The 19,637-nt window shown below is 42.0% G+C and overlaps 1 protein-coding gene across 2 annotated transcripts in view; it reads left to right on the forward strand.

The window, feature by feature from the left end:
• Positions 1-19,637, forward strand: part of LOC112228042 (integrin beta-1) — a 47,053-nt gene that overhangs the window by 23,146 nt on the left and 4,270 nt on the right. For both annotated transcript variants that reach the window (XM_024393184.2, XM_024393185.2), the window contains exons 7-15: positions 3,928-4,083; positions 6,982-7,077; positions 10,448-10,537; positions 10,737-10,877; positions 11,091-11,293; positions 11,551-11,789; positions 12,125-12,347; positions 13,079-13,311; positions 13,601-13,767. In XM_024393184.2, the coding sequence (XP_024248952.2) occupies positions 3,928-4,083; positions 6,982-7,077; positions 10,448-10,537; positions 10,737-10,877; positions 11,091-11,293; positions 11,551-11,789; positions 12,125-12,347; positions 13,079-13,311; positions 13,601-13,767 (1,548 nt within the window). The remainder of the gene's footprint in view (positions 1-3,927; positions 4,084-6,981; positions 7,078-10,447; positions 10,538-10,736; positions 10,878-11,090; positions 11,294-11,550; positions 11,790-12,124; positions 12,348-13,078; positions 13,312-13,600; positions 13,768-19,637) is intronic.

A 19,637-nucleotide genomic window follows, 5' to 3' on the forward strand; every position in this document is an offset into this window, starting at 1 on the left:
ATTGGCTGTTCAGATCTGGAGGAGACAGCATAGGAGAAAGGGTTAAATATCAGTGCTTGTGTGAAATGTTGTCTGTTCAGCTGTTCGATCCTTTGGGAAGAATAAACTTGATTTGAGCTTTCATAGTGTCCGTTGAGTTCTTACTCTGATAATTACAACTTTAAGACATGAAGGTCAGTCAATCCGGAAAATTTCAAGAACTTTGAAACTTTCTTCAAGTGCAGTCGCAAAAACCATCAAGCGCTATGATGAAACTGGCTCTCATGAGGACCGCCACAGGAAAGGAAGACCTGGAGTTATCTCTGTTGCAGAGGATTAGAGTTAGCTGCACCTCAGATTGTAGCCCAAATAAATGCTTCACAGATTTCAAGTAACAGACAAATCTCAACATCAACTGTTCAGACGAGACTGTGTGAATCAGGCCTTCGTGGTCAAATTGCTGCAAAGAATCCACTACTAAAAGACACCAATAAGAAGAAGAGACTTACCTGGGTCAAGAAACACGAGCAATGGACATTTGACCACTCCAAACTCTGTGTCTTTGTGAGACGCAGAGTAGGTGAACAGATGATCTCCGCATGTGTGGTTCCCACCATGAAGCATAGAGGAAGAGGTGTGATTGTGTGGGGGTTCTTTGCTGGTGACACTGTCAGTGATTCATTTAGAATTCAAGACACACTTAACTAGCATGGCTACCACAGCATTCTGCACCGTTACGCCATCCCATCTGGTTTGCTCTTAGTGGGACTATCATTTGTTTTTCAACAGGACAATGACCCAACACATCTTCAGGCCGTGTAAGGGCTATTTGAACAAGAAGGAGAGAAAATTAGTGCTGCTTCAGATGACCTGGCCCCCACAATCATCCGACCTCAACATAATTGAGATGTTTTGGGATGAATTGGACCACGGAGTGAAGGAAATGCAGCCAACAAGTGCTCAGCGTATGTGGAAAGTCCTTCAAGGCTGGAAAAGCATTCCAGGTGAAGCTGGTAGAGAGAATGCCAAGAGTGTGCAAAGCTGTCATCAAGGAAAAGGGTGGCTACTTTGAAGAATCTAAAATATATTTGTTAAACACTTTTTGGGTTACTACATGATTCCATATGTGTTACTTCATAGATTTGATGTCTTCACTATTATTTTTAAATTGAGAAAATAGTAAATATAAAGAAAAACCCTTGAATGAGTAGGTATACTGTAAATTATTCAAATAATCATTTTATCAGGGTTTTAAACTCAGCAAATATAGAAACGCCCTCTCACTGTCAACTGCGTTTATTTTCAGCAAACTTAACATGTGTAAATATTTGTATGAACATAAGATTCAAAAACTGAGACATAAACTGAACAAGTTCCACAGACAGGTGACTAACAGAAATGGAATAATGTGTCCTTGAACAAAGGGGGCGGGGGGTCAAAATCAAAAGTAACAGTCGGTATCTGGTGTGGCCACCAGCTGCATTAGCCCTTTGAAATAGCAGTTTAGGACCCTAGAGTGAATGAACTCTCAAACATTAAGGTTTTATAAAACGGCCTTCTCTTAGCTTCCAGTTAGCCTCCACTCCAGCCATTCTCAAATGAGAATAGGGTGTTAAGGTCTGGTACCACGAGATCAATTCACAGAGAATATAAACATACTTACTTACTCCTCTTTGTCTTGAGTTAATATAAACTCAGCAAAAAAAGAAACTTTCCTTTTTCAGGACCCTGTCTTTCAAAGATTATTTTAAAAATCAAAATAAATTCAAATCTTCATTGTAAAGGGTTTAAACATGTTTCCCATGCTTGTTCAATGAACCATAAACAATTAATGAACATGCACCTGTGGAACGGTCGTTAAGACACTAACAGCTAACAGACGATAGGCAATTAAGGTCACAGTTGTGAAAACTTAGGACACTAAAGAGGCCTTTCTACTGACCCTGAAAAAAACACCAAAAGAAAGATGCCCAGGGTCCCTGCTCATCTGTGTGAACGTGCCTTAGGCATGCTGCAAGTAGGCTTGAGGACTGCAGATGTGGCCAGGGAAATAAATTACAATGTCCGTACTGTGAGACGGCGAAGACAGCGCTACAGGGAGACATGACGGTCAGCTGATCGTCCTTGCAGTGGCAGACCATGTGTAACAACACCTGCACAGGATCGGTACATCCGAACATCACACCTGCGGGACAGGTACAGGATAGCAACAACTGCCCGAGTTACACCAGGAACGCACAATCCCTCCATCAGTGCTCAGACTGTCCACAATAGGCTGAGAGAGGCTGGACTGAGGGCTTGTAGGCCTGTTTGTAAGGCAGGTCCTCACCAGACATCACTGGCAACGACGTCGCCTATGGGCACAAACCCACCGTCGCTGGACCATACAGGACTGGCAAAAAGTGCTCTTCACTGAAGAGTCGCTGTTTTGTCTCACCAGGGGTGATGGTCATTCGAGTTTATCGTCGAAGGAATGAGCGTTACACCGAGGCCTGTACTCTGGAGCGGGATCGATTTGGAGGTGGGGGGTCCCTCATGGTCTGGGGCGGTGTGTCACAGCATCATCGGACTGAGCTTGTTGTCATTGCAGGCAATCTCAACACTGTGCGTTACATGGAAGACATCCTCCTCCCTCATGTGGTACCCTTCCTGCAGGCTCATCCTGACATGACCCTCCAGCATGACAATGCCACCAGCCATACTGCTCGTTCCTTGCCTGATTTCTTGCAAGACAGGGATGTCAGTGCTCTGCCATGGCCAGCGAAGAGCCCGGATCTCAATCACATTGAACACATCTGGGACCTGTTGGATCGGAGGTTGAGGGCTAGGGCCATTCCTCCAAGAAATGTCTGGGAACTTGCAGGTGCCTTGGTGGAAGAGTGGGGTAACATCTCACAGCAAGAACTGGCAAATCTGGTGCAGTCCATGAGGAGGAGATGCACTGCAGTACTTAACTTGGCCCCTTTTTTCTCAATTTCCGCCTGACTCACGTGCCCAAAGTAAACTGCCGGTTGCTCAGGTCCTGAAGCCAGGATATGCATATAATTGGTACCATTGGAAATAAAACACTGACATTTGTAAAAATGTTAAAATTATGTAAGAGACTATAACACAAGAGATATGGGAGGAGAAAATCCAAAGAAAAACCAACCGGAATTCTTATGTTTTTGAGAGACCATGCTCTTACAATGAAAAGTATAGGGCCATACTGAATTCTAGCTCCCAGGATGCAATTCCTGTGGCTTTCACAGGGTGTCAGCAGTCTATGTTCAAGGTTTCAGGCTTGTAACTTCAAAAACTAATAAGAAACATGAGTTTTAGTTCAGGGACACAGTCTTGGAAATTCGTGTTTGGGCGCGCCATGAAGACAAGACGCACCTGCTAAAATCGGTTTCTTATTGAACATACTTTTTTCCGTAAGAAATATTAGAGTTTGATTACATTTTAGGGTATCTGAGGAGTAGATAGAAACCTATTTTGATTTGTTGAAACAAAGTTTAGGGGTAGATTTTCGGATTCCTTTCTCTGCATGTTGAACGAGTGGTTTACTCAAATCGATGGCGCCAACTAAACAGACTTTTTGGGATATAAAGAAGGATTTTATCTAACAAAATGACACTACCTGTTATAGCTGGGTCCCTTTGGATAACAAATCAGAGGAAGATAACAAGAATTTAAGCTAAATGTTTAATATCCATAATTTGTATGATTATTTATTTGAATTGCGCGCCCTCCAGGTTCACTGGAATTTGTCCCACTAGCGGGACGCCTAGCCCGAAGAAGTTTTAACCTCTTACATAGCTGTTCCTTGTTTTTAAAATATATTTCCTGAATCTTTCCTAGGTCTTGTAATTTTGTTCTCTGGTATTTCTGTAAGCTGTGTCCTTTTTCTGTTTGTTGTTTTATTTTACATTGAGTTTGTATGGGCCTCTCTCTCCCTCCTCCCAGGAGCACATTGGCTGGAGGAACGTCACACGTCTGCTGGTGTTTTCCACTGATGCTGGCTTCCACTTTGCTGGAGATGGGAAACTGGGAGGGATTGTTCTGCCCAACGATGGGAAATGCCACCTGGAGAACAATATGTACACCATGAGCCACTACTATGTATGTATAATAATACAACGGGTGATTCTAATCCTGAATGCTGATGGGTTAAAACTGCTTTCCAGCCAGTGTCTATGCCTTGAAATGCCTATTTACTCTGTTCAATCTCACTGCGCAAGCTTTGCAAAATAAATTTAGAAATCTATATTATTAAATTATTGAGTCTGCGTTGCGAAGGGCTAAAATAGAAGTCAGTTCTATTTGTGACGCAGATCGCGCTACAAGTCCTGCCTCTCCCATCTCCTCATTGGTTTATAGAAGCAGGTACCCACGTGCCATCTCCTCATTGGTTATACCCACGTGGGTGATTGAAAGATGAACGAGGTCAGAAGCGGTAATGCACCTAATTTATGAAAGTAGACAATCGCAATATAAAGTCAAGAGAAGAAAAGGCCTAGAAGGAGGAGAGATGACTGGAAATGATTCGGTTGACCATTTTATGCGTGGATTAATTGTCGGAGTAGAGGACCTTGTGCATTTCAGGTAAAATAACAACTAAATTTTATATCCCAGGACAAATTAGCTAGAAAGTGCAAGCTATCTAAATTGCCATAAATGTTTCATGCTTTTTGACCAGTCCCCAAATGAATATAATTGGTTCAGAGTTTGTTTTGATATTTTAACCTGTGTGTTGTGATCGCGTTTGGTATGGGGGGACAAAATAAATGTATGCACGATGGCGCACGTGCGTAGCCGGTTTGGGTTCGGTGTTAGGTAAACACTGACAGTCACCACCAGCGCCAGGAGCATGGACAGTTCTTCCACTCATGTGCCATCAATGGAAACATCACTATTAACATCACCAGCTTGGTTAGCTCGGACTCGCCAACCATAACAGTGCTTGCCTATGTAGGCCTATTGGATGTTTACAGTATTAAGTCATTATTTATTGAAGTTCTTGTCTTATCATCATTGAATCTATGCTACCTAGCTACAGTTGAAGTCAGAAGTTTACATGCACTTTGGTTGGAGTTATTAAAACTCGTTTTTCAACCACTCCACATATTTCTTGTTAACAAACTATAGTTTTGGCAAGTCGGTTAGGACATCTAGTTTGTGCATGACAAGTATTTTCTTCCAACAATTGGTTACAGACAGATTATTTCACTTATAATTCACTATCACAATTCCAGTGGGTCAGAAGTTTACATACACTAAGTTGACTGTGCCTTTAAACAGCTTGGGAAATTCCAGAAAATGTCATGGCTTTAGAAGCTTCTGATTAACTCAAATGATGTCAGTTAGCCTGTGTACCTGTGGATGTATTTCAAGGCCTACCTTCAAACTCAGTGCCTCTTTGCTTGACATCATGGGAAAATCAAAAGAAATCAGCCAAGACTTCAGAAAAACAATTGTAGACCTCCACAAGTCTGGTTCATCCTTGGGAGCAATTTCCAAACCAGGTACCACGTTCATCTGTGCAAAAAATAGCACTCAAGTATAAACACCATTGAACCACGCAGCTGTCATACCGCTCAGGAAGGAGACCCCTTCGGTCTCCTATAGATGAACGTACTTTGATGCGAAAAAAGTGCAAATCAATCCCAGAACAACCGCAAAGGACATTGTGAAGATGCTGGAGGAAACCGGTACAAAAGTATCTATATGCACAGTAAAACGAGTCCTATATCAACATAACCTGAAAGGCTGCTCAGCAAGGAAGAAGCCACTGCTCCAAAGCCGCCATAAAAAAAACAGACTACGGACTACGATGCAACTGCACATGTGGACAAAGATCATACTTTTTGGAGAAACGTCCTCTGGTCTGATGAAACAAAAATAGAACTGTTTGGCCATAATGACCATCGTTATGTTTGGAGGAAAAGGGGGAGGCTTGCAAGCTGAAGAACACCATCCCAACCATGAAGCACTGGGGTGGTAGCATCATGTTGTAGGGGTGCTTTGCTGCAGGAGGGACTGGTGCAGTTCACAAAATAGATGGCATCATGAGGATGGAAAATTATGTGGATATATTGAAGCAACATCTCAAGACATAAGTCAGGAAGTTAAAGATTGGTTGCAATTGGGTTTTCCAAATGGACAATGACCCCACGCATACTTCCAAAATTGTGGCAAAATGGCTTAAGGACAACAAAGTCCATGTATTGGAGTGGCCATCAAAGCCCTGACCTCAATCCAATATAAGATTTGTGGGCAGAACAGAAAAAGCATGTGTGAGCAAGGAGGTCTACAAACCTGACTCAGTTACACCAGCTCTGTCAGGAGGAATGGGCCAAAATTCACCCAACTTATTGTGGGAAGCTTGTGGAAGGTTTCCCGAAACATTTGACCCAAGTTAAACAATTGAAAGGCAATGCTACCAAATACTAGTTGAGTGTATGTACATTTCTGACCCACTGGCAATGTGAACAAAAGAAATCAAAGCTGAAATAATTCTCTACTATTATTCTGACATTTCACATTCTTAAAATAAAGTGGTGATCCTAAGACAAGGACTTTTTACTTAGATTAAATGTCAGTAATTGTGAAAAACTGATTTTAAATATATTTGGCTAAGGTGTATGTAAACTTCTGACTTCAACTGTACATGCCAATGATTTGTTTAGCACAGCAATGTTGAATGAATAGAATTAAGACTGGGTCAAAAGATGAGGAAATAACTAAAACAATAATGCCCTGGAACCCAGGAACTATGGCTTCACCCTGGGCCTTAGAACAGCCCTTGTCGGGAGTTGTCACACTGTAATGCCCGGGTTCTTAGGCATTATTTCTTAATTAATACACTGCTATTTACTGTATGTATTGTGGCTTTTTTCTCTTCTGTGTGGTCTGTATTTTGAATATGACAAGGTTTTAAGGTTATGGGCTACTTGCCTTAGTGATGGCATCAAAGGGCTAACCTAGTACCTGTACTTACTAATTGTCTCCCTGAAACAGGACTACCCCTCCATCGCCCATCTGGTTCAGAAACTAAGTGACAACAACATCCAGACAATCTTTGCCATCACAGAGGAGTTCCAGCCTGTTTACAAGGTCAGTCAGTTGTTCCTGTGTGTGGAATTTTCAAGTTTCTGTGCTTCTCTGTTGGAGGTTGGAGGAAGCCCAACCCTTTGAAGAGCAGAGAAGCATTTACCTTTACTAGTAACATATCTTTGGACATCTGGTTGTGTCCCAAATGGCAACAATTTCCCTATATATTGCACTACTTTTGTAGTGCACTTTATAAGGAATAGGGTGCCATTTGGGACACAAGCCTCTGAATGTTCCTTTTTGCCCTTTTCAAGCCATTTAGATGTCTGCCTGGAGTTCGACAATATTCCTTTATCATATCCACATCAGTTCCAATGCTTGGACAGTGTTTGTAAACCTCGGGAGAAAGTCTTTGATTATTTGATTCCACTGTTAGACTTGGGTTACATCCCAAATGGCACCCTATGATGTACAGTGCCTTCGGAAAGTATTCAGACCCTTTGACTTTTTCCACATTTTGTTAGGTACCCCATAATGACAAAGCAAAAACAGGTTTAGACATTTGTTGAAGCACCTTTGGCAGCAATTACAGCCTTGAGTCTTATTGGGTATGACGCTACAAGCCTGGCGGACCCGTATTTGGGGAGTTTCTCCTGTTCTTCTCTGCAGATCCTCTCAAGCTCTGTCAGGTTGGATGGGGAGCATTGCTGCACTGCTATTTTCAGGTCTCTCCATAGACGTTTGATCGAGTTCAAGTCCAAACTCTGGCTGGGCCACTCAAGGACATTTAGAGACTTATCCCAAAGCCACTCCTGCATTGTCTTGGCTCTGTGCTTAGGGTCGTTGTCCTGTTAGATCCCTCTGTACTTTGCTCCGCTCATATTTGCCTCAATCCTGACTAGTTTCCCAGTCCCTGCGGCTGAAGAACACCCCAACAGCTTGATGCTGCCACCACCATGCTTCACCATAGGGATGGTGCCAGATTTCCTCCAGATGTGACGGTTGGCATTCAGGCCAAAGAGTTCAATCTTGGTTTCATCAGACCAGAGAATCTTGAGGTTGAGTGACCATCGGGTTCTTGGTCACCTCCCTGACTAAGGCCTTTCTCTCGTGCGGCCAGCTCTAGGAAGAGTCTTTTTTGGTACCCTTCCCAAGATCTGTGCCTCGACACAGTCCTGTCTCGGAGCTCTACAGACAATTCCTTTGACCTCAGGTCTTGGTTTTTTGACATGCACGGTCAACTGTAGGACCTTATAGACAGGTGTGTGCCTTTCCAAACTATGTCCAATCAATTGAATTTACCACAAGTGGACTCCAATCAAGTTGTAGAATTATCAGGATGCAACTGAGCTAAATTGTGAGTCTCATAGCAAAGGGTCTGAACTTATGTAAATAAGGTTTTTGTTTATTTTTAATACATTTGCAAAAATGTCTAAACCTGTTTTGGCTTTGTCATTATGGGGTATTTTGTGTTAATTGCTGAGGATATATATTTTATCCATTTTAGAATAAGGCTGTAACGTAACAAAATGTGGAAAAAGTCAAGGGGTCTGAATACTTTCCGAAGGCAATGTATATAGTGCACTACATTGTTTAAGGAATATGGTGCCATTTTGATATAGACTTTGACTTGGATCTTTGTCAAAATGTAGAATGTCACAACACTAAATAGTTATAACTTTAGATTCAGACCTTACAACTATGTGTTTGCAGACCACAATCAAACTGCTCTCCAATCTAAATGGTCAGGCAAAACATAACAGCTTTGCTCTGAGCAACTTTTCTGGTGCATTGATTATTAGAGATCTACAGTCATGGCCAAAAGTTTTGAGAATGACACAAATATTAATTTTCACAAAGTCTGCTGCCTCAGTTTGTATGATGACAATTTGCATATACTCCAGAATGCTGTGAAGAGTGATCAGATGAATTGCAATTAATTGCAAAGTCCCTCTTTGCCATGCAAATTAACTGAATCCCCCCCCACACACACAATTCCACTGCATTTCAGCCCTGCCACAAAAGGACCAGCTGACATCATGTCAGTGATTCTCTCGTTAACACAGGTGTGAGTGTTGACGAGGACAAGGCTAGAGATCACTCTGTCATGCTGGTTCAGTTCGAATAACAGACTGGAAGCTTCAAAAGGAGGGTGGTGCTTGGAATCATTGTTCTTCCTCGTTCAACCATAGTTACCTGCAAGGAAACACGTGCCCTCACCATTGCTTTGCACAATAAAGGGCTTTACAGGCAAGGATATTGCTGCCAGTAAGATTGCACCTAAATCAACAATTTATCGGATCATCAAGAACTTCAAGGAGAGTGGTTCAATTGTTGTGAAGAAGGCTTCAGGGTGCCCAAGAAAGTCCAGCAAGCGCCAGGACGTCTCCCAAAGTTGATTCAGCTGCAGGATTTGGGCACCACCAGTACAGAGCTTGCTCGGGAATGGCAGCAGGCAGGTGTGAGTGCATCTGCACGCACAGTGAAGCAAATACTTTTGGAGGATGACCTGGTGTCAAGAAGGGCAGCAAAGAAGCCAATTCTCTCCAGGGAAAATATCAGGAACAGACTGATATTCTGCAAAAGGTACAGGGAGTGGACTGCTGAGGACTGGGGTAAAGTCATTTTCTCTGATGAATCCCCTTTCTGATTGTTTGGGGCATCCGGAAAAAAGCTTGTCCGGAGAAGACAAGGTGAGCGCTACCATCAGTCCTGTGTCATGCCAACAGTAAAGCATCCTGAGACCATTCATGTGTGGGGTTGCTTCTCAGCCAAGTGAGTGGGCTCACTCACAATTTTGCCTAAGAACACAGCCATGAATAAAGAATGGTACCAACACATCCTCCTTGAGCAACTTCTCCCAACCATCCAGGAACAGTTTGGTGACGAACAATGCCTTTTCCAGCATGATGGAGCACCTTGCCATAAGGCAAAAGTGATAACTAAGTGGCTCGGGGAACAACACATCGATATTTTGGGTCCATGGCCAGGAAACTCCCCAGACCTTAATCCCATTGAGAACTTGTGATCAAGAGGCGGGTGGACAAACAAACAAAAAACAAATTCTGACAAACTCCAAGCATTGATTATGCAAGAATGGGCTGCCATAAGTCAGGATGTGGCCCAGAAATTAATTGACAGCATGCCAGGGGCGGATTGCAGAGTTCTTGAAAAAGAAGGGTCAACACTGCAAATATAGACTCTTTGCATCAACTTCATGTAATTGTCAATAAAAGCCTTTGACACTTATGAAATGCGTGTAATTATACTTCAGTATTTCATAGTAACATCTGACAAAAATATCTAAAGACTGAAGCAGCAAACTTTGTGGAAGTTAATATTTGTGTCATTCTCAAAACTTTTGGCCACGATTGTACATGATTCATATTGACATACTAGATCATTTACTCTACGGCGTTCTCTCTCTTCTCAGGAGTTGAAGAATCTCATTCCTAAGTCTGCAGTTGGGACACTCTCTGCAAACTCCAGCAACGTTATCAATCTCATTATTGATGCCTACAATGTAAGTATAAATTAAATTGGTTACTAGACAATATGCACTGCACACAATCTCACTTTCAGCCTCAAAATAGTTGGCAAAAACCATGCTGCTCTTACTTTAAATTCATCACGTCACAAATGTGCATTTTAAAAACTGTAGATTACTGAATATAGTATATTTTCAATTTGCAGTGGGCGAACTCTTGTTCTTTGTGTGGTAGTCTCTTTCCTCAGAGGTGATTCTGGAGAACAGTAAGCTAGCAGAGGGAGTGACCATCGCGTACCAGTCACGCTGCAAGAACGGAGTGACTGGTGAGGGAGAGATGGGAAGAAAATGCTCCAACATCTCCATCGGAGACGAGGTGGGTAAACAAAACATCCTCCATCGTTTTTTATTCTAAATATAGATATATTTTTTTTCATCTTTCAGGTTCAGTTATTTCAGTTTTCTGATCAAGTGCATTGGATTGGTCCGTTATTAGATGTCCGACGAGTCAAATGCATAATTTTTTTTATTATGAAATGTAAATAGTATGCCCTTAGTGTGAATGCGTTCCTTCATCACTTATCTGTAGGTGTCTTTCACCATAAGCATCACAGCTAAGCAGTGTCCTAAGATGGGCAAACCAGAGACCATCAAGATCAAACCCCTAGGGTTCACAGAGGAGCTGGAGATCGCTCTGAACTTCATCTGTGAATGTGACTGTCACAAAAACGGCACTGAGAACAGTGAAATCTGCCACAAAGGCAACGGGACATATGAATGTGGAGCCTGCAGGTAAGGCACTTATGTTTCACAGGCAGAAGATCTTAACCCTTATTTACCTTTCATATTGTAATATTGTCCATGGCATAGAGAAAGTGTACAGAATGATGTTTGATACTGAATGTATAATGCATTGTAAATCTATTTCTATAGTCCATTGATATGTAACTGATTTTCGGTGTATTGCATTGGTTTTTCTGAATATTCTACAATATTGGCATGTTGTTGTAAAAAAGGATTTACATTTGATTTTCTTTATTGTCGCTCAGGTGCAACGAGGGCCGTATAGGTAGACATTGTGAGTGCAGCACCAACGAAGTGACCAGCGAAGACCTGGATAAGAACTGTCGTAAAGACAATGGTACAGACATCTGCAGCAACAATGGAGACTGTGTGTGTGGAACCTGCGAGTGTAAGAAGAGGGAGAACCCAGAGGAACGCTACAGAGGAAAGTTCTGCGATTGTGACAACTTTAACTGTGACCGCTCCAACAACAAACTCTGTGGAGGTACGTCATCAGTTGAGCTGCTGTGGTGTGCAATAGGCATGCGTCGAAGCAGATAAATGTGTTCAATTATATCATTACAGATTTTGCTTACTGTGAAATGATGGCCAAGCTCTACCATCTGAAGACAAGTGTGACATCCTGCTCTGCACACAAATGAGTGACCTCGTGATCGTTTGTGGTTATAATGAGCCCATTTCCAATGAAATTACAGATCATTGCCCGTTATGAAATTAGATTTACCCTCGTTAATGTCAGCCTTTTTTTATCTGTGATTGTATTTGATCTTTGCAGGGTAATCTCTCATCTCTGACCCTGTGTGTGTTGTGTTGTGGCAGGACACGGTCGTTGTGAGTGCAGGGTGTGTATCTGTGATGCCAACTGGACGGGCAGTGCCTGTGACTGTTCTCTGGACACCAAAACCTGCCTGGCCTCTAACAAGCAGATCTGTAATGGCCGGGGCACCTGTGAGTGTGGAACCTGTAAGTGCACTGACCCCAAGTTCCAGGGGCCTACCTGTGAGATCTGCCCCACCTGTCCAGGAGTCTGCGCAGAACACAAGTGAGTTGAATAAAGGAATTCATTAATTTTATTTGATCATTATATTGTTTTAACAATGCAAAAAAACAACTATTTGCTGTATTTCCTTGTGGGAATGTTATATGTGGATTACATAACGGTTTATTGTAATGGTTGAAAATAATTCAGCTCCTCTCCCCCCCCCGTTCTTTTTTTTTTAAGGGACCGATTCCTTCTCTCTTTCTTCAGCCTTACGTTTGCCTCTCAACCTTTTTTAAATGGGCATCTAGCCTTCTTCATTTATCCGACTTAACCTGCATTATTTTTGTGACCTCTTGTTTCCTTTCTTCCAATCATTCCAAAAAAAGGGAACAATGGACTGTTTAGACTGATATCTACAACCAGTGGTGCTAGTTGCACTCTTAGATAAAAGGGTTCTTCGGCTGTCCCCATAGAATAACCCTTTTTGATTCAACGTAGAACCCTTTTGGGTTCCCAAAATGGTTCTACCTGGAATCAAACAGTGTTCTTCAAAGGGTCCTCCTATGGGGACAGCTGAAGAACCCTTTTAGGTTCTAGATCGAAAAAATATGCTAAGAGTGTAGGGTACAGCATTGCCCACTACAGACGCTTGCATAAACCTCAATATTTAGCTTTCTTACATTCCAATAGACAAGTGAATATGTTACAAGTCTAGGAATCCCAATGTGAGACTACCTGCATGTGTTACTCCATCTGTACAGAGTTTAATGTCAATGTCCTGTCTTCCACAGGGAGTGTGTTCAGTGCAGGGCCTTTGGGACGGGGGAGAAGAAGGAGACGTGTGAGAGGGACTGTAGCTACTTCAACCTGATCAAGGTGAAGGACCGAGACAAGCTGCCCCAGCCAGGACAGGCCTTCCCCCTGATGCACTGTAAGGAGAGGGATGCCAACGACTGCTGGTTCTACTATACCTACGCTGTCAACAACAACACAGAGAAGGAGGTCCATGTGGTGGAAACACTAGGTGAGAGAATATGCAGTCTCTGGCATGACATTGTGACTGAGGATATAACAAGGTGAAAAATAGGTTTATTTGTTTTATCCATTGAGTAGTGTTGTCATTAGAGCTCGGAGTTCTTGGCCTGACCGTGAAGAACTGACCAGAAGTTCCTTGTCCTAGATGCAGTATAATGCAAATCAGGATGTAATTGTGTATATGAATTTGATTTTACATCAGCTGACTGGTTAAATACCCTCAAAAATATTGGGCTAACTTCATTTTCTTGCTGTGTGTTTCCCTGTCTGTGTTCCAGACTGCCCTGCGGGCCCGGACATCATCCCCATCGTGGCTGGCGTTGTGGCGGGCATTGTGCTGATCGGCCTGGCTTTGCTGCTCATTTGGAAGCTGCTCATGATCATCCACGACAGGAGGGAGTTCGCCAAGTTTGAAAAGGAGAAGATGAATGCTAAATGGGACACGGTAAGAGTGGATAGTAGACAGTACCTGGCAGCCATCTTTGAGAAGTTTGTAAGGGCGATTATGTATTTTTGCCGGTCTTAGTTTATATTCTCCCTGACTAATTTCAGTAGGTTGATTGAGACATGGAAAACAGGTGTTATAGATATGACAACCGTCTGAATCTCTTAAACAGAGAATGGACTCCTAGAGGAATATAGAGTTGGAAACAGTGTTGTACTCTCTCTCAGCCTTTGATGACTGTAACAGACCTGTTGATGATGAGGATTTTATAAGACGCACAGACAGTCCTACTCAATTTCAACTTCAAAGTAAATATCATAGAAGTTTGAAGTCATCTCTGTGCAAAATAGAGAAACAAAAAAACAGAAGCCTTTTTGGAATGTGACGGTCCCTGAATACACATACTCATTCAAGGGTTTTTCTTTATTTTTTACTATTTTCTACATTGTAGAATAATTGTGAAGAACTCATAAATACAATAAAATAACACATATGGAGTCATGTAGTAAGTAAACAAGTTAAAAAATGAAAATATATTAGTTATGATATTATTCCAAGTAGCCACCCTTTGCCTTGATGACAGCTTTGCATACTGTTGGCATCTCTCACCCAGCTTCATGAGGAATGTTTTTCCAACAGTCTTGAAAGAGTTCTGATACATGCAGAGCACTTATTGGCTGCTTTTCCTTCACTCTGCGGTCCAACTCATCCCAAATCACCTAATTTGGGTTGAGGTCGGATGATTGTGGGGGCCAGGTCACATGATGCAGTACTCATCACTCTCCTTATTGGTCAAATAACCCTTACACAGCCTGGAGGTGTTTTTTGGGTCATTTTAACCTGTTGAAAAACAAATGATAATCCCACTAAGCGCAAACCAGATGGCGTATCGCTGCAGAATGCTATGGTAGCCATGCTGGTTAATTGTACCTTGAATTCTAAATAAATCGCTGACAGCGTCATCAGCAAAGCACCATCACACCACCTCCTCCATGCTTCACAGTGGCATCCACACATGCAGAGATCATCCATTTACCTACTCTGCATCTCACAAAGACACGGCGGTTGGAACCAAAAATCTCAAATTTGGACTCGTCAGACCAAAGGACACATTTCCACTGGTCTAATGTCCAATACTCGTGTTTCTTGGCCCAAGCAAATCTCTTCTTCTTATTGGGGTCCTTTAGTAGTGGTTTCTTTGCAGCAAATTGTCCATGTAGGCCCGATTCACATAGTCTCTTCTGAACAGTTGATGTTGAGATGCCTGTTACTTGAACTCTATTAAGCATTTAAGCTGCAATCTGAGGTGCAGTTAACTAATGAACTTATCCTCTGCAGCAGAGGTAACTCTGGGTCTTCCTTTGCTGTGGCGGTCCTCCATGAGAGCCAGTTTCATCATAGTGCTTGATGGTTTTTGCGACTGCGCTTGAAGAAACTTTCAAAGTTCTTGAAATGGTCCGAAATGACTGACCTTCATGTCTTAAAGTAATGATGGACTGTCATTTCTCTTTCCTTATTTGAGCTCTTCTTGCCATAATATGGACTTGGTATTTTACCAAATAGGGCTATTTTCTGTATACCACCCCTACCTTGTCACAACACAACTGATTGGCCCAAACGCATTAAGAAGGAAATAAATTCCACAAATGAACTTTTAACAAAGGCAGACCTGTTAATTGAAATGCATTCGAGGTGACTACCTCATGAAGCTGGTTGAGAGAATGCCAAGAGTAAGCAGAGCTATCATTAAGGCAAAGGGTGGCAACTTTGAATAATCTCATATGTTTTGATTTGTTTAACACTTTTGTGGTTACTACAAATTTCCATATGTGTTATTTTATTGTATTTATGAGTTCTTCACTATTATTCTACAATGTAGAAAATAGTAAAAATAAAGAAACCTTTCAATGAGTAGGTATGTTCAAACTTTTGACTGGTAATGTATATCTGTCTTTTCCTGGGAGTTGCTACAGAAGCCTAGTTTGGTTGGTGAAGTTCTGCTGCCATCTAGTGTCGTGTTAACCACACAGCAGCAGAGGTTAAATTCCGGACAGCAGGGTGGTATTCATTAGGCACTGTTAGATTCTGGGATAAACTTGGAACATTGTTATACTCAGAAATATAGTATCTGACGAGTGAAAGAGACTGGTTTTTACATCAGAAGTTAATGGTTATCTGTAGGAGCCAGATGGCTTTGGAATGTGTTCGATGGACGTGAGGAAGTCACAGGATTGCTATAGGGGATACGGATGGACATCTGTGGATTAGGCACATGAGGGGTTGAGGTCAGGTCAGATCCCCTTAAGGGAGAAATTATGGTTTATTACCCTATTACTTCGTCTTCCTGTCGAACCATAATAAATGTAAGGATTGGAGAGAAGGAGGAGTGCCTAAAATTGTAGTGTATACAGTGGGGCAAAATGTATTTAGTCAGCCACCAATTGTGCAAGGTATCCCACTTAAAAAGATGAGAGAGGCCTGTAATATTCATCATAGGTACACTTCAACTATGACAAGACAAAATTAGAAAAAAAAATCCAGAAAATCACATTGTAGGATTTTTAATGAATTTATTTGCAAATTATGGTGGAAAATAAGTATTTGGTCAATAACAAAAGTTTATCTCAATACTTTGTTATATACCCTTTGTTGGCAATGACAGATGTCAAACATTTTCTGTAAGTCTTCACAAGATTTTCACACACTGGTATTGCTGGTATTTTGGCCCATTCCTCCATGCAGATCTCCTCTAGAGCAGTGATGTTTTGGGGCTGTTGCTGGGCAACATGGACTTTCAACTCCCTCCAAAGATTTTCTATGGGTTGAGATCTGGAGACTGGCTAGGCCACTCCAGGACCTTGAAATGCTTCTTACGAAGCCACTCCTTCGTTGCCCAGGCGGTGTGTTTGGGATCATTGTCATGCTGAAAGACCCAGCCACGTTTCATCTTCAATGCCCTTGCTGATGGAAGGAGGTTTTCACTCAAAATCTCACGATACATGGCCCCATTCATTATTTCCTTTACACGGATCAGTCGTCCTGGTCCCTTTGCAGAAAAACAGCCCCAAAGCATGCGTTTCCACCCCCATGCTTCACAGTAGGTATGGTGTTCTTTGGATACAATTCAGCATTCTTTGTCCTCCAAACACGACGAGTTGAGTTTTTACCAAAAAGTTATATTTTGGTTTCATCTGCCCACATGACATTCTCCCAATCTTCTTCTGGATCATCCAAATGCTCTCTAGCAAACTTCAGATGAGCCTGGACATGTACTGGCTTAAGCAGGGGGACACGTCTGGCACTGCAGGATTTGAGTCCCTGGCGGCGTAGTGTGTTACTGATGGTAGGCTTTGTTACTTTGGTCCCAGCTCTCTGCAGGTCATTCACTAGGTCCCCCCGTGTGGTTCTGGGATTTTTGCTCACCGTTCTTGTGATCATTTTGATCCCACGGGGTGAGATCTTGTGTGGAGCCGCAGATCGAGGGAGATTATCAGTGGTCTTGTATGTCTTCCATTTGCTCCCACAATTGATTTCTTCAAACCAAGCTGCTTACCTATTGCAGATTCAGTCTTCCCAGCCTGGTGCAGGTCTACAATTTTGTTTCTGGTGTCCTTTGACAGCTCTTTGGTCTTGGCCATAGTCGAGTTTGGAGTGTGACTGTTTGAGGTTGTGGACAGGTGTCTTTTGTACTGATAACAAGTTCAAACAGGTGCCATTAATACAGGTAACGAGTGGAGGACAGAGGAGCCTCTTAAAGAAGGAGTCACAGGTCTGTGAGAGCCAGACATCTTCCTTGTTTGTAGGTGACCAAATACTTATTTTCCACCATAATTTGCAAATAAATTCATTAAAAATCCTACAATGTGATTTTCTGGAGAGAAAAAAATTATAATTTTGTCTGTCATAGTTGAAGTGTACCTATGATGAAAATTACAGGCCTCTCTCATCTTTTTAAGTGGGAGAATTTGCACAATTGGTGGCTGACTAAATACTTTTTTGCCCCACTGTATATAGTTGTGGTGGTGGAAACATGTTTTGTCTAATGCAGCTGTATTGATCCTCTGGGAAGAATTAAACTTGGTTAAGCTTTCATAGAGTCCGTTGAGTTATTTACTCTGAGAATTAAAACCTAATAGCACCGAATGTAAGAAAACAGACAGAGTACTACATGGAATTGTCTGTAAGAAACATTCATATTACTTTTCCATTGCAAAGCATTTTGCTACGATAAGCCCTACTGAATGTGACCCAGGATTTCCAAAATGCTTGATGATTCAGCACGTCCTAATTACTCTTTCAGACCAGCCACATGTGAGAGCTTATCTGGTGAAATGGGCAGGACACTGAGGCTTCTAGACCCTCTCATTATGGTACATCGAGAAGACCTCAGACATCAATGACTGTATGAGAGAGCAGTCTGACCTGACTTGTATACAAATACAGTTGAAGTCGGAAGTTTACATACACCTTAGCCAAATACATTTAAAATCAGTTTTTCACAATTACTGACATTTAATCCTTGTAAAAAAGTTGTTGTCTTCGGTCAGTTAGGAACACCACTTTATTTTAAGAATGTGAAATAATAGAATAATAGTAGAGAATTATTTATTTCAGCTTTTATTTCTTTCATCCCATTCCCAGTGGGTCAGAAGTTTACATACACTAGATTAGTATTTGGTAGAAGTGCCTTTAAAATTGTTTAACTTGGGTCAAACGTTTCACGTAGCCTTCCACAAGCTTCCCACAATAAGTTGGGTGAATTTTGGCCCATTCCTCCTGACAGAGCTGGTGTAACTGAGTCAGGTTTGTAGGCCTTCCTGCTCGCACATGCTTTTTCAGTTCTGCCCACAAATCTTCTATAGGATTGAGGTCAGGGCTTTGTAATGGCCACTCCAATACCCTGACTTTGTTGTCCTTAAGCCATTTTGCCACAATTTTGGAAGTATGATTGGGGTCATTGTCCATTTGGAATACCCAATTGCAACCAAGCTTTAACTTCCTGACTCATGTCTTGAGATGTTGCTTCAATATATCCACATAATTTTCCACCTCATTATGCCATCTATTTTGTGAAGTGCACCAGTCCCTCCTGCAGCAAAGCACCCCCACAACATGATGCTGCCACCCTAGTGCTTCATGGTTGGGATGGTGTTCTTCGGCTTGCAAGCCTCCCCCTTTTTCCTCCAAACATAACGATGGTCATTATGGCCAAACAGTTCTATTTTTGTTTCATCAGACCAGAGGACGTTTCTCTGATCTTTGTCCTGTGTGCAGTTGCAAACTGTAGTCTGGCTTTTTTATGGCAGTTTTGGAGCAGTGGCTTCTTCCTTGCTGAGCGGCCTTTCAGGTTATGTTGGAGATTAGGACTCGTTTTACTGTGGATATAGATACTTTTGTACCGGTTTCCTCCAGCATCTTCACAAGGTCCTTTGCTGTTGTTCTGGGATTGATTTGCACTTTTCGCACCAAAGTACGTTCATCTCTAGGAGACAGAACGCGTCTCCTTTCTGAGTGGTATGACGGCTGCGTTGTCCCATGGTGTTTATACTTGCGTACTATTGTTTGTACAGATGAACGTTGTACCTTCAGGTGTTTTGATGTTGCTCCCACGGATGAACCAGACTTGTGGAGGTCTACAATTTTTTTTTCTGACATCTTGGCTGATTTCTTTTGATTTTCCAATGATGTGAAGCAAATAGGCACTGAGTTTGAAGGTAGTCCTTGAAATACATCCACAGGTACACCTCCAATTGACTCAAATGATGTCAATTAGCCTATCAGAAGTTTCTATAGCCATTACACCATTTTGGGGAATTTTCTAAGCTGTTTAAAGGCACAGTCAACTTAGTGTATGTAAACTTCTGACCCAC

Source organism: Oncorhynchus tshawytscha, linkage group LG29 (assembly GCF_018296145.1).
Source record: "Oncorhynchus tshawytscha isolate Ot180627B linkage group LG29, Otsh_v2.0, whole genome shotgun sequence".
NCBI lineage: Eukaryota > Metazoa > Chordata > Actinopteri > Salmoniformes > Salmonidae > Oncorhynchus > Oncorhynchus tshawytscha.